Source organism: Odocoileus virginianus, unplaced genomic scaffold (genome assembly GCF_023699985.2).
Source record: "Odocoileus virginianus isolate 20LAN1187 ecotype Illinois unplaced genomic scaffold, Ovbor_1.2 Unplaced_Scaffold_4, whole genome shotgun sequence".
In the NCBI taxonomy this organism is placed as follows: domain Eukaryota; kingdom Metazoa; phylum Chordata; class Mammalia; order Artiodactyla; family Cervidae; genus Odocoileus; species Odocoileus virginianus.
In genome coordinates this window covers 726,458-741,239 of record NW_027224266.1, presented here as the reverse complement: position 1 = coordinate 741,239, position 14,782 = coordinate 726,458, and the positions used below count along the sequence as shown (strand labels likewise).

The following is a 14,782-nucleotide window of genomic DNA, read 5'->3' as shown; positions in this document are numbered from 1 at the left end:
ATCCCACCCTCACCTTCTCCCACAGAGTCCACAAGTCTGTTCTATACATCTGAGTCTCTTTTTCTTTTTTTGCATATAGGGTTATTGTTACCATCTTTCTAAATTCCATATATATGTGTTAGTATACTGTAATGGTCTTTATCTTTCTGGCTTACTTCGCTCTGTATAATGGGCTCCAGTTTCACCCATCTCATTAGAACTGATTCAAATGAATTCTTTTTAATGGCTGAGTAATATTCCATGGTGTATATGTACCACAGCTTCCTCATCCATTTGTCTGCTGATGGACATCTAGGTTGCTTCCACATCCTGGCTATTATAAACAGTGCTGCGATGAACATTGGGGTGCACGTGTCTCTTTCAGATCTGGTTTCCTCAGTGTGTATGCCTAGAAGTGGTATTGCTGGGTCATATGGCAGATCTATTTCCAGCTTTTTAAGGAATCTCCACACTGTTTTCCATAGTGGCTGTACTAATTTGCATTCCCACCAACAGTGTAAGAGGGTTCCCTTTTCTCCACACCCTCTCCAGCATTTATTGCTTGTAGACTTTTGGATAGCAGCCATCCTGACTGGCGTGTAATGGTACCTCATTGTGGTTTTGATTTGCATTTCTCTGATAATGAGTGATGTTGAGCATCTTTTCATGTGTTTTTTTGCCATCCGTATGTCTTCCTTGGAGAAATGTCTGTTGAGTTCTTTGGCCCATTTTTTGATTGGGTCATTTATTTTTCTGGAATTGAGCTTCAGGAGTTGCTTGTATATTTTTGAGATCAATCCTTTGTCTGTTGCTTCATTTGCTATTATTTTCTCCCAATCTGAGGGCTGTCTTTTCACCTTGCTTATAGTTTCCTTTGTTGTGCAAAAGCTTTTAAGTTTTATTAGGTCCCATTTGTTTATTTTTGCTTTTATTTCTAAAATTCTGGGATGTGGGTCATAGAGGATCCTGCTGTGATTTATGTCAGAGAGTGTTTTGCCTATGTTCTCCTCTAGGAGTTTGATAGTTTCTGGTCTTACATTTAGATCTTTAATCCATTTTGAGTTTATTTTTGTGTATGGTGTTAGAAAGTGTTCTAGTTTCATTCTTTTACAGGTGGTTGGCCAGTTTTCCCAGCACCACTTGTTAAAGAGGTTGTCTTTTTTCCATTGTGTATCCTTCATGCAGTGTGTTCTTTCACGCTGTGAAGACCAGTGTACACCTCGAACGTGTACGCAGTGTGTGGGAGCTCTGTGAGAACCAGTGTGCACATTGCATGTGCATGCCATGTAGGCGTGATGCGTGAGAGTGGCTGTGCATATTGCTAAGTGCATGAGGTACGCGCCTGCTGCGTGAGGACCCGTGTGCACCTCGTGTGTGGACGCGGTACGCATGCGCAGCTTGAGAACCGGTGCGCACATCGCACATGCACGTCGTAGGGGGCACGCGCGCGGGTTCCAGAGCGCGGCGGCAGGGGCAGTGCGCCTGTGCAGCCTCGGCATCCCGATGGAGCACAGCGTCGGCTGCGCGGCGGCAGCCGGGACGGAGGGGGCTACGCGGGCCCCTTCGCTTCCTGGGAAGATGGCCGAACCGGGCGCGGTGAGGATCTCACCGCCCAACCACCGGCCTTCAGGTAGGGGGTTCTCGGGCTGAGGCGGGCACGTGGGCGCCTCAGGCCCCCGAGGGGGGCGGGGCGAGCCCGCCGGCAGAGGCTGTGGAGAGCACGGTGTGGGAGGCGGGGCGCGGAGCGGGGCTCACATCCTCTGCTCTGCCCGGAGTCGTCTGGGCGCGGGGTCCCAGGGCCGCGCCCCTCACAGCGCCGCTGACAGGAGACACCCCCTCTCAGGTGACCTGAGTGAGTGGGTGCCATTGGGGGGTGGCTCAGGGTGGGTGACAGGTGTGCTTGGTTTGAGGAGTGGAGGCAGAGGCCATGCGTGATGCCCTAGGGGCCCCGAGTGTCTGGCCCAGTCTCCTGGAGCAGCCGGCATGGGGGGCACCGGGCTCGGCCGAGCCGGCGCCGGGGGTCGCCGGGGCCTGCGCGCCCGCCCACTCTGCGTCTCGGGCGTCGAGCGCGAGCGGCAGCCCAGCTTGGTGCTTCGCGGCGTCCCCGGGGGGCCGAACCCGCGCGTCACCCGCCGGCGGAGCAGCCAGGTGCGAGCCCCCAGCCCGGTTCCCCTGCCGCCCGCTCGCGCTCACGGAGGCCGCGGGTACACTGCCCCGGGGTCTGACGGGGCCGCGCGGCGGATGAGCTCCCGGCCCTCGGGGCTGCAGCTGCTGGGAGCTGAGGAGGCACGGTCCCCGTATTGGCTGCCCACAAACGAGCGAAGCGGGCAGAGATTTTGAGGACATTTGACGGAATTTTCGATAAGCTAGTCTCGCGTCTTTTAACGTTCTGTAAAGTGGTTGCAGGTAGTGCGGAGGTGTAAGCGACGTGGAAACCGATTTCTTGTTTTTCCTGACAACATCTTTTTTTTTTTCAAGTTAATGGGAGCTATTTTTAAGACGTGTTTTTACCGCAGTATAGCATGCTTCCCACAAAAACGCACCGATCTTAAGTAGAGGATTTGGAGATTTATCACATCGTGAATATCTGCGTGTTTTATGTAAGGTGTACCAAGGAAGGGAAGGAAATCAAGGGAAATGTTATTGAATCACTTAAAACAAGATTTTCATGGGGAAAGTGGTATTTTTGGGGGGGGGCCTTCATTTGTATCATTTAGAGAAGGAGGGGGTGGCTTGAATCTTTCCCGGTTTGCGTTTTTCATCATGCATATTTTGAAAGGCAGAATTTAACAATTATCACAGGATTGTGATATAAATACTATAAACACGTACTTCTGTTTTCGTCTTTTTTGCTTGAGAAACTCGGTCGCATCTGCTAGAAAAGAACCCAAAACCTACCCATCCGTTAGAACCAGGTTGGGGGAGGGGAACCTAATAGAATAAAACATTGGGAAAGGAAGGTTGTTAAAATTCACATTTTAATTCCGCCGAGAGTTTAAATAACTAGGTAGTTTTGATGTTGTAGAGTCAAGGTGGAGCTGTATGGTTGGGCCTGAAATTTATCTGTGGTATTTTATTTTATTTGAAGGCACTTAATCAGAGAAATCCCATGGACAGAGGAGCCTAGCGGGCTACAGTCCATGGAGTCGCAAAGAGTCGGACACGACCTAGCGACTAAACAACAACAACAAATAAGGGTACCATTCTTATTAAGTTCTAGTTGAAAACTTTTATTGTAAAAAATAGCTTAAAGTTATATTCATTCATTTGACAACAGAAATACCGAAAGACACGTTCTGTGAAGGTTTAAAATATTTCAGGGACTTCCCAGGCGGTCCAGAGTTTAAGACTCCTCCCTTCCATTGCAGAGGGCACGAGTTTGATCCCTGGTCAGGGAACTAAGATCCTGCAAGCCACCCGATGCGGCCCCAAACAAAAGATTTTTAAAAAGATAAAATATTTAATAAACTTCCATGTACATTAGGGTTGGTGTGGAAAAATTGGAGTATTCAATTTAGGTGTCAGGTAGTAGAAGGGTTTGCTCTTTTTTTTTTTAATTTTTTTTCCATTTATTTTTATTAGTTGGAGGCTAATTACTTTACAACATTGCAGTGGTTTTTGTCATTAAAGAAGGTTTTGTGAGGCTAGGTATTTTGAAAAACAATGTCATCCTCAGAGGAGTCTTGATGATTGAGGTTTTTATGATTATCCATCCTGATAGTGATTATTCTTGGCCATCCAAGGCTTTTGGGGACCTGTTCCTGAAGAGATTCAACCTGCATTTCTTGAGGGTCAACCATTGTTCCTAAGTTTGTGCTGAGTGCTTTGAGGGCCAGAAAAGACAAATTCCAGAGATGTTTAGGCTCTCAGACAATTTCATAGTGGGGGGGTATGGGCCAGCAAGTGGTTTTCCTGGGAGAAGGTCTCATGGGAATACCTTTCTGGTTGTTTCCTTTAGCAGCAGGTTCTTCTGATATTGAAATCCTGTGCATTTTTCCCTATTATCCCCCAGTGATGCTTTCTTTCTTTCCCTTTACCTACACCCTTGGATGGAAATTACCAGAGTACTGTTCTCTTTAGTGCTTTTGTTATGTGCATGATATAAGGAATGAGGTGCAAGCACCTGTTGCTTGAATCTGCTTAAGTACCTTTAGAAGGCAGAAGAGGACTGTCACCAGAGTCTGTCAGACTGCCTTGGTGTCACACAGGTCCTCTGCTCCCCTCAGTCTGAAATGCGCCCTTCTCCACTTCTCCCGTTGGCATTCACTTCCTCTAGGCCCTTCACAGTCTGAATTAAGTAACTTCATCTTTTTTTGTGCCTGTAGCACCTGCAGGAAAGCACTCTTCTTATTCTGCCCATGTGATGACATTAACCTTCCAGCTTCTCTCGGCAGATGTTCTTTGGGTGCCCACTGTGAACAGAGCCCTGACTGCCTGGGTGTGAATGCCATATCTCCTCTTCCTGCTTTTTCACCTGCAGAGACATTGTTGAGCTTCAGTTTTCTCACCTTTAAAATGGATGTAAGAACACTGTGGTGGGGGGAAGGAATAGAAGCACTGCTTTGAAGGTGAAGGAATTAGTAGCTGTAAAGCAGTGCTTGACACAGTAAATGCTCGAGCTAGTCATACAGTGTCCCTTCTATTAGATGATCAGCTTGAGAGTAAGGCCTGGGTCCAGGTTACAGGTACCTCCCACAGTGCCACCTGGTGCAGAGAGTGGCTCTATGGTCATCCTACTCATCCTCAAAGTTTTTGCACACAGTAGGTCTGTAATTGATGTTCAACAATTGCATTGGTCTGGGAGCAGCTCCACTGGGTTGAGTAAATACTCACAAGTCGGATTAAAGGAGTATGTCAGTGGAGGAGATTGGTATAGTGGAATTACAGAACATGTTGAGCTTTCCAGTGCTTTCTGCAGGTAAATACTGTTTCCTAAGTTGAATTCATTTGCCCATAGTTCCCTGGTCGGAAGGGAATTGCTTTGAGGTGAGAGTCCCTTGGACAGCAAGGAGATCCAACCAGTCCATCCTAAAGGAAATTAGTCCTGAATATTCATTGGAAGGACTGATGTTGAAGCTGAAACTCCAATACTTTGGCCACCTGATGCGAAGAACTGACTCACTAGAAAAGACCCTGATGCTGGGAAAGATTGAAGGCGGGAGGAGAAGGGGATGACAGAGGATGAGATGGTTGGATGGCATCACTGACTCAATGGACATGAGTTTGAGTAAGCTCCGGGAGTTGGTGATGAACAGGGAAGCCTGGTGTGCTGCAGTCCATGGGGTCGCAAAGAGTTGGACACGACTGAGCAACTGAACTGAACTGAGATGAAGTTCCCTGCTCACCTCCCACCCAGATTAGGAGAATGGAAGGGTGCAAACTGGAAGTTCAGGAGAGACTCCCCTGGGGGCCACAGTAGGGTGGGACCAAGTTTGAAAGTTTGAGAGTCCGGCCCCAAGAAATTCAGAGTTCTTCATCCTCTCTCAAAGTTGCATTTGAAACTTTTTTTTAAAAATTGTCCAGCCATGCAGCTTGTGGGATCTTAGTTCCCCAGCCAGGGATTGAACCCCTTGGTAATGAAATCGCAGAGCCCTAACCACTGGACCCACGGGGAATTCCCTATAACCATTCTTGACCACTCTAATACTAAAATTGTTTGAACCTAAGAGGAATGAGTTGAGCTTGTGCACGTTTTCTAACATCATGAGTCCCTTTGGCCTTGAGAAAGACATTCCCACTCCCCTAGGTCAGGAGACAAAGAGACAAAGTTGCACTTGGTCTGGGGCTTCTGGCTTTGTTGGGTGACAGCACTGATGGACTCAGACTTGGGAGAACCTTCAGGGCAAACTCCTGAAAGCCTGCCTGACTATAAACTGTTTATTTTTTTGATGTCCTGAGCCTGGTGACACAACTAGTCAAAGTCTTTCATTTCTGTCTCTAACCCCCTTTCCTCTCCAAAATTAAAGGATATTTTCCTCTCATTCAGATGCCCCGTCTTCTGGAATGGTTCATTTTTTGAAAGAACATTTTATCTTCTTTTTAAAAATTTATTTATTTTTAATTGAAGGATAATTCCTTTACAATATTGTGTTGGTTTCTGCCATACATCAACATGAATCAGCCATAGATATACATATGTCTCCTCCCTCTTGAACCTCCCTCCCACTCCTCTAGGTTGTCACAGAGTACCAGGTTGAGCTCCCTACATCATACAGCTAATTCCTATTGGCTATCTATTTTATGTATGTTAATATATATGTTTCCATGCCTCTCTCTCAATTCGTCCCACCCTCTCCTTTCCCCACTGTGTCCACAAGTCTGTTCTCTATGTCTGCATTTCCATTGCTGCCCTGCATATAGGTTCATCAGTACCATCTTTCTAGATTCCACATATATGCATTAATATACAATATTTGTTTTTCTTTTTCTGATTACTTCACTCTGTATAACAGGCTCTAGGTTCATCCACCTCATTAGAACTGACTCAAATGCATTCCTTTTTTATGGCCGAGTAATATTCCATTGTATATATGTACCACAACTTCTTTATCCATTCATCTGTTGATGGACATCTAGGTTGCTTCCATGTCCTGGCTATTGTAAATAGTGCTGCAATGAACATTGGGGTACATGTGTCTTTTTCAGTTATGGTTTCCTCAGAGTATATGCCCAGTAGTGGGATTGCTGGGTCATATGGTAGTTTTGTCCTTGGTAGCTCAGCTGGTAAAGAATCCATTCCTAGTTTATTTAAGGGCTCTCCATACTGTTCTCCACAGTGACATTTTGCCTTCTCTATTAGCTGTACTGATTGACTTACACAACAGAAGGAATTTCAGGGCTGAATCAGGTAGGTGAGAGATGGGGTGGATGCTGGTCAGTAGTCTGGTGGGCTTTGTTGGGAGATTTAACAAGATCTCATAATGTGCTCAGCATAGTAAGCCCTCACAGGGCAGGTGGTATGATGATGCTTATGATGGTATTTCCTGGTTTGGCAGCTGTGCTTCAAGAGCAGGGAACCACAAGTTGCCACTTTTCTTATGGCCCAGACTTGAAGATCCTAGAATGTCCTTTCTGCTGCATTTGGTGGTCAAAGCAAGTTCACAGAGCCAGCCCAGATTCAGGGGGAGGGGAAATATACTCCACCTCTTGAGGTGATGTGTGGTAAGCACCTAATGGAAGAGGAGGAATCTCCTTTTCTAGAGGTTCTCAACTGTAACAGGTAAGTACCTTGAAATTGAGATGTTAAGTAAGGGAATTCCTTGACTTGGTGCATTCACTGCCAGGGCCTGAGTTTGATCCCTAGTCATGGAACTAAGATCCTGCAAGCCACAAGGCTCAGCAAAAAAAGAAGTTTAAATAAGTTGGTCAAGGTCACACATTAAGTGGCAAGCCAGGGCTCAAACCCAAGTGTGTTTGACTCTAGAGTTAAGTATTTTTAATCTCCATGCCTCTGTTCTATTCCAGATAGATTATAACAAACTCCTTTTGTGCATGGGCCATGCCTCCCACATTTTCTGTACCCTTCTTAAGATCTAGCTTAGTACTGTTGATACACATTTTATGAAGATTTTGTGTGCCTTTTTTATAGTACACAGTTACTTTTCTGTATAAAGTTGATGATGACCTTCATTTCTTAGAACTACAGCATAAATTATATCAACAAAAATGCTTAGAGGGAGAGAAGCTTCATTTAACAGAATCTCTTGTTTGCCAGATTCCAGGATATCAATGGGTATCAGATTGCTTTGTCAAATAACTACAAATGTTTCTAAATATGTGCTTTCAATTTATATCATACTGTGTACAATAATGAACCATAAGGAGTCTGGCATCTGTCCACAGGCCACACTCTGAGTAGTTTTGCCCTGGACCAGCATTTCCCAAAGGGTGTGATACACAAGATGATTTAGATTACATGTGGACAAACTTATCTTCTCAGTTTTAGATTAATAGTCCTGTGGATTCTTTCCTTGTGTTATAAAAATACAACTAATACATCAAACTAATTTCATGAATATTTTCAGCATGAAGTACAATATGAAAAAAATATTCAATTTAAAGAACAATTTAAAGAAAACTACTGAGTATATGTTGGTGCTAGCTAATGCAAATAGAATGTTAGCTTTAACTATTAACTCAGTATATCCAAAATATTGTCATTTTAGCATGTAATTAATATAAAGAATTATTAATGAAGTATCTCACATTCTGTCCTTTGCACCAAGTGTTCCAAAACCAGTGGAAGACCTTACACTTCCAGCTCATCTCTACATGGACTAGTCAAGAGTTCAGATGCTCAGTAGTCACTGTGGCTAGTGGCTCATATATTGGTCATGGTGATCTAAAACATTTCCCTCATGGCAGAAAGTTCTGTTGGTCACATAGGGCACCATGGCATTGAGTGTCGCATGAAGAACAGGATGTATGCTGCAGTATTCAGCCTGTCGCAGCTCTCTTGTGTGGAAATGAAAAGATGCTTTGATAAAACGACCTCCCCGGCAATAAGGCGAAACCTGCCTGGACCCTCAGGCTCTCAAGGGGAGAGGCTGCTTTTGCTTTCCCCAGTGTGGGCAGGTGCCAAGGTCCTGACACAGATTATTGTCTTGGATTATTCACAACGTGTGGAAAAGGAGTAGACTTGGCTTCCTGGTAAATGTTATCATGGAAAAGCATGGTATAATATTGGTGGAACAGTGGGAGGAGAGCGGTATTAGCCAGCGTGCACACTCCGCATTCAGTGTCAGGTCCAGTGGGGAACCCCCTCTTCAGGGTGGTCTCTGTGAGGCCAGGTCTGGCTATTCCCCCCAAGGCTAACATTGTACCTTCATAGCTCCTGTTCACAGAAGCCACTCTGATTATGATCACCAAGTTCTGGTTGACTGACAGGACACACCCCCTAACTGTGGAGACCACATAACTGAACAGTTTCAGGGAATGCAGGGGCCGGGCCACCTCCTGTATCCTAGGTTTGATGATGTGGTGAAGCTGGCACTAGCTCTAGGGGAACTTACTGGGCAGGGCCAGGTAACCCACACTCGCTTTCAGGGCCTGCAGGACAAGTCCCTGCCCAGACCAAGTTGTCCCCATCCTGAGCAATTGATCTGTCTTTGGTGGCTCAGACAGTAAAAGTGTCTGCCTACAATGCGGGAGACCTGGGTTCGATCCCTGGGTCTGGAAGATCCCCTGGAGAAGGAAATGGCAACCCACTCCAGTACTCTTGCCTGGAAAATCCCATGGACGGAGGAGCCTGGTTAAGGGCTGCAGTCCATGGGGTCGCAAAGAGTCGGACACGACTTCGAGACTTCGTTTTGCCTTTGGTACCAAGTTAACTGTTGGTTTAGCAGGTCAGCCAGTGTGCAACCCCAGCTTCTATGGTAGATCTATTAAATGCACTTTCTTCTTATCCCTTCCCTTTTTCTCTTTCTCTCCCACTTTTCATATTCATTTTTGCTGTATTTTGTATAAGCAGAAGGAAGGAGAAAGGAGGACATAAAGGAATACCTGAAATTAATAAATACAGAGCAGGAAATGCCCCTACAGCTTGAATTTTTCACCAAACACCAAAGTCCTTTAATAAGTAGTACTATGTGTCTTTGTTTCAAAAACAGCACTTTAATATGTACCCATAACTGGAAATAACCATCTGAATCGTAAACTGGGCGAAACAGGATTCTCCTGCCGCACTTATTTTTAAAAACACCTCCCACCACACACACACACAAGATTGCCCTATGTTCTCGTCCCTTAGCACCTAGGCCTGCACTTTCAGCATTTAACTGACTAGAGAGGCAAATGTCCTTGTGCGGGGGAGGGGGGGCAGTGTCTCCTTTAAGGAGAGTTTGCACTTCTCTACCTTGTTAACTGTGTGTGTTCGGTTCTCTTGAGCACCAGTCAGAGGTGACAATTTGTGGTGAAATATTATGACAGCCTTCAGTGGAAGCTGTCTTTGCACGTGGGTAAGTTTTTCTCATGTAGATATCTGTTATGAACAAAACTTTGTTCATTTTCTTTAGTTAGGTAACCAATATTATTGAAGTAGATTCAGTTACATCCTCAGACAAAAAACCCTCTTTAAAATATTTCTAATTCTAATTGCAGTTTTCTTACTGTGAAACATGTTCCTGCTCTTTTTCCCCTCGCCTCACCCACCTAAATTTCCACTTCACTTGATTTTGTTTTCAGCAGTCATGAATTATTTCTAAAGAATAATTGCTTCTTATTAATGGTCCGTTAATTTCTGCCTATGGAGGAGGGCATGGCAACCCACTCCAGTTTTCTTGCCTGGAGAATCCCATGGACAGAGGAGCCTGGCGGGCTACAGTCCATGCAGTCGCAGAGAGTCAGACGGACACGATTGAGCAACTAAGCACAACTTCTGTGTATCCTTAATCGTCTGGGGTGAGAGTAACTCTTTTTTCAGCAAAACAGTCAAGGGAGTGAAATGAACTGTTTCACTCTACCCTAATCAGCTTCCATTTCTTTTTTTTCCAGCTTCCATTTCTCTTACTTGTCTTTTACTTTCTCTCAGTTTTGATTGAGAGACCCAAGAAGACCCGGTGCCTTTCTACTAAAGAGTGTTGAATGTCCTGTGTGGTATATAATTTTACCTTTATTAGTTAAAAATGAAAAGGATTACTGCCGCCTTTTTATTTATTTATTTATTTATTTATTTATTTTGCCCCCTTTTTAAAGGTGTATAAAGATGCCCTGTAGTGGTAAGTACAGATTTCAGAGTGAGTATCTCTTATGATCAGGCCAATTCAAGCAGGAGATACTATACACAGTGCTGTCCAGTAGAACTTTCTGTTCTCCATGTGCTCCGAATGGTAGCCACTTGCCACATGTGGCTGTTGAGCAGTGAGGAACTGACTTTTTGTTTGTATCTGATTTAAAATAATTTTAATAGCCATATGTGGTAACAGCTCCTGAATTGGACTCTGCAGTTAACTAGATATTTACTGACCTTGCCAGGTTAGATCAGAAATGAGGAGTGTGTTTTGGGCTCAAACAAGTTCCTTCAAACCCATCTATTCTTTCTTTTTAAATTTAATTTTTATTTTATATTAGAGCACGGTTTATTTATTATATTTTTTCATTTATTTTTATTAGTTGGAGGCTAATTACTTTACAATATTGTAGTGGTTTTTGCCATACATTGACATGAATCAGCCATGGATTTACATGTGTTCCCCATCCCGATCCCCCCTCCTGCCTCCCTCCCCATCCCATCCCTCTGGGTCTTCCCAGTGCACCAGCCCTGAGCACTTGTCTCATGCATCCAACCTGGGCTGGTGATCTGTTTCACCCGTGATAGTATACTTGTTTCAATGTGATTCTCTCTGAACATCCCAGCCTCGCCTTCTCCCACTGAGTCCCAAAGTCTGTTCTGTACATCTGTGTCTCTTTTTCTGTTTTGCATATTGGGTTATCGTTACCATCTTTTAAAATTCCATATATATGCGTTAGTATACTGTATTGGTCTTTATCTTTCTGGCTTACTTCGCTCTGTATAATGGGCTCCAGTTTCATCCATCTCATTAGAACTGATTCAAATGAATTCTTTTTAATGGCTGAGTAATATTCCATGGTGTATATGTACCACAGCTTCCTTATCCATTCGTCTGCTGATGGGCATCTAGGTTGCTTCCACGTCCTGGCTATTATAAACAGTGCTGCGATGAACATTGGGGTGCACGTGTCTCTTTCAGATCTGGTTTCCTCAGTGTGTATGCCCAGGAGTGGGATTGCTGGGTCATGATGGCAGTTCTATTTCCAGTTTTTTAAGGAATCTCCACACTGTTCTCCATAGTGGCTGTACTAGTTTGCATTCCCACCAACAGTGTAAGAGGGTTCCCTTTTCTCCACACCCTCTCCAGCATTTATTGCTTGTAGACTTTTGGATAGCAGTCATCCTGACTGGCGTGTAATGGTACCTCATTGTGGTTTTGATTTGCATTTCTCTGATAATGAGTGATGTTGAGCATCTTTTCATGTGTTTGTTAGCCATCTGTATGTCTTCCTTGGAGAAATGTCTGTTTAGTTCTTTGGCCCATTTTTTGATTGGGTCATTTATTTTTCTGGAATTGAGCTGCAGGTGTTGCTTGTATATTTTTGAGATTAATCCTTTGTCTGTTGCTTCGTTTGCTATTATTTTCTCCCAATCTGAGGGCTGTCTTTTCACCTTGCTTATCGTTTCCTTTGTTGTGGAGCACGGTTAATTTAGTTTCAGGTGTACAGCAAAATGATTCAGTTATACATATACATATATCCATTCTTTTTCAGATTCTTTTCCCATATAGATTATTACAGAATATTGAGTAGAGTTCCCTGTGCTATACAGTAGGTCCTTGCTTATTATCTGCTTTATATATAGTAGCATGTATATGTTAATGCCAGACTCCTAATTTGTCCCATCTATTACTGGTTTCTTCTCTACAAGCTCTGGTATTTAGTACTTGTTCGGGTCCTCTCAGATGTGCACAGGCCACCAAGACCAGAACTGGCATTTAGCTCATGTGGTTCACATCTTGTCTGCAGTGCCATGATAGATCTACCAGACAAGACTTATTTCTGGCTCCTGGGGGCCCTGGGATGCCCTCTTTGTCCCTGCTTCAGTTTTGGTTACACAGCTTGGTTGGAGGAGAAGCCAGATTGACTTATAAGGCATCATCAGATCATGACATGAAATATTTTGCTTTGCAGAATATAGATGGGCTGTGGGGAGAACTTTTCCAGGGGGATGTTGGCAGGGACTGAGATCACAGGAGAAGCCCATGGTGGAAGGTGAGGGTGGCGAGGGTGTTGGGGAGCCATGAGCATTGCAGCTGAAGGAATCAGTTCTCCCTTCTCTAAGACGTGCTCACTGAAGTAGGTGAGCCTCAGCTGTCTCATCCAGCTTGTTCCTCACAACTGTGGCCTCATATGCTGGCCTGGGTGAAGAACTTGGTTACTTGTGAGTGCACTGGTACTCTAGGTCATCTGACTAATGCTTTCCAATTCTGACATGCCGTGGTCCTCCACTGCCAGCCCAGAAGGCTGGGGAAAAGGTAGTCTGGTCTTGCCCACTCTGATTAGCGGGATCACCAGCCATGTGGGCTTATTAACCAGCAGACTTACCAGACTTCCCTTCTCCTTGACCCATTACAACCAAGGCAGGGGGTTCTGTGTCCATCTCTCATGACCCCATCCCCACTGCCAATGCCTAGGTCAGACCCTGTCATTTAGGACACAGCCATTATCACAGGAACCTCAGGGGTCTCTGTCTGCGTCACCTTCCCTGCCGTGGATCCCTCGTGTTGCACTCTTGTGTGACCTTCTCTGACATCAGCCTAGCATAAGCACAGTCTAAACTTCTGCTGGGGTTTCCCAGGTTGGTTGTGTTGGAACAGGACTCCTGCTTACCCCTCCAGTATCCATCTCTGGTCAGTGATCACCCCCAGCTGGTTGTCTCTAGCACTCTCTGCACCCACATGCTCGCTGCCCATACTCATGCTTGGCTCACATCTTACCTCTTCCCTGAAGCCTTTCCTGACCACACACACTTTGGGTGGGTTTTTCTTTTCTCTTCCATTTCCGTTATGGTGTTGATAACACTAATTCAGATAAATAAGATCACATGGAAATAAACTTGGGGTTGGCATTTGGAAACTAAAGTGCACAGATCTTAAGCACACAGTCTGATGAATGTTTATATGTACATCCATGTAACCAACACCCAGATCAAGGAACTAAATATTTCGAGTACCCAGATGGCTCCCCTGTGCCTCCTTCTAGACAGAACTCCCTAAAGGTGGCCATTGTTCTCACCTCTTTTCACTATAGGTTAGTTTTACTTGTTTTTGAGGTTTATAGAAATAGATTCTTATAGTATGTACATTAATATTGCAGCAAAATATACATAACATGAAATTTATCATTTTAGCCATTTTTAATGTACAGCAAGTACATTCACATTGTTGTACAACCATCACCACCATCCATCTCCAGAACTTCTCAATCAAGTATATAGTTTTTTTGTGTGTCTGTTTTTTCCCTTTCAGAATTATGTCTATAAGATTCACCCATGATGTTGCAGATATCAGTGGTTCATTTCTTTTTTTTTGTGGGTAGTATTACATTATCTGACTATACATACGATGACTATGACATACATAATACATACTATTATGACTATACATACTAGTTTCTTTTATCCATTCTCTTGCTGATAGACAGTTATTTCCAGTTTTCTATTCTGAATAAAACTGCTATGAGCATGCTTGCACATATCTCTTGATGCCCATACACATGCATTTCTGTTGTGTGCATACCTAGGAGTTGAATTACTGGGTCAGAAGGTAAGCATATGTTCAGCTTTTGCTGATAGTGCCAAACTGTTTTCCAAACAGTTGGAAGTAGCTCCCTATTGCTGTTATAACCAGTTACCACAAATTTAGTGGCTTATAGCAATATGAATTTATTATCTTATAATTCTGGACATCAGAAGTGCTAAAGTCAAGGTGTCAGCAAAGTCCTTCTGGAGGCTCTAGGGGGAGAGTCCGTTTCCTTGCCCTCTCCAGCTGCTGGAGGCTGCCTGCACCCCTCGGGTCGTGCCCCTTCCTTCATCGCCAGGGCTAGCAGCATAGCATCTTCCAATCTCCTTTTCTCTTCAATTTCTGCTCCCATTGTGATGTGTCCTCTCTCTCACTCTAGCTTTCCTACCTCCCTTGTGATTACATGGGGCCCAGCTGGAAAACCCTGCATAGTCTCCCCATGCAAGATCCTTACCTTAATCACATCTGCAGAGGCCTTTTTGTCACAGAAG

At 44.4% G+C, this 14,782-nt stretch overlaps 1 protein-coding gene across 19 annotated transcripts in view; it reads left to right on the top strand.

The window, feature by feature from the left end:
- Positions 1 to 1,398: 1,398 nt before the first annotated feature.
- MAP7D2 (MAP7 domain containing 2) overlaps positions 1,399 to 14,782 on the top strand; it is a 98,841-nt gene continuing 85,457 nt past the window's right edge. For 9 of the 19 annotated variants that reach the window (XM_020914407.2, XM_020914412.2, XM_020914409.2 and 6 more), the window contains exon 1: positions 1,401 to 1,609. In XM_020914407.2, the coding sequence (XP_020770066.2) occupies positions 1,483 to 1,609 (127 nt within the window). In that variant the 5' untranslated portion in view covers positions 1,401 to 1,482. Of the gene's footprint in view, positions 1,610 to 1,708; positions 1,832 to 14,782 lie in introns of those variants that run through there. The other 10 variants (XM_020914413.2, XM_020914402.2, XM_020914399.2 and 7 more) reach the window with 4 other exon arrangements.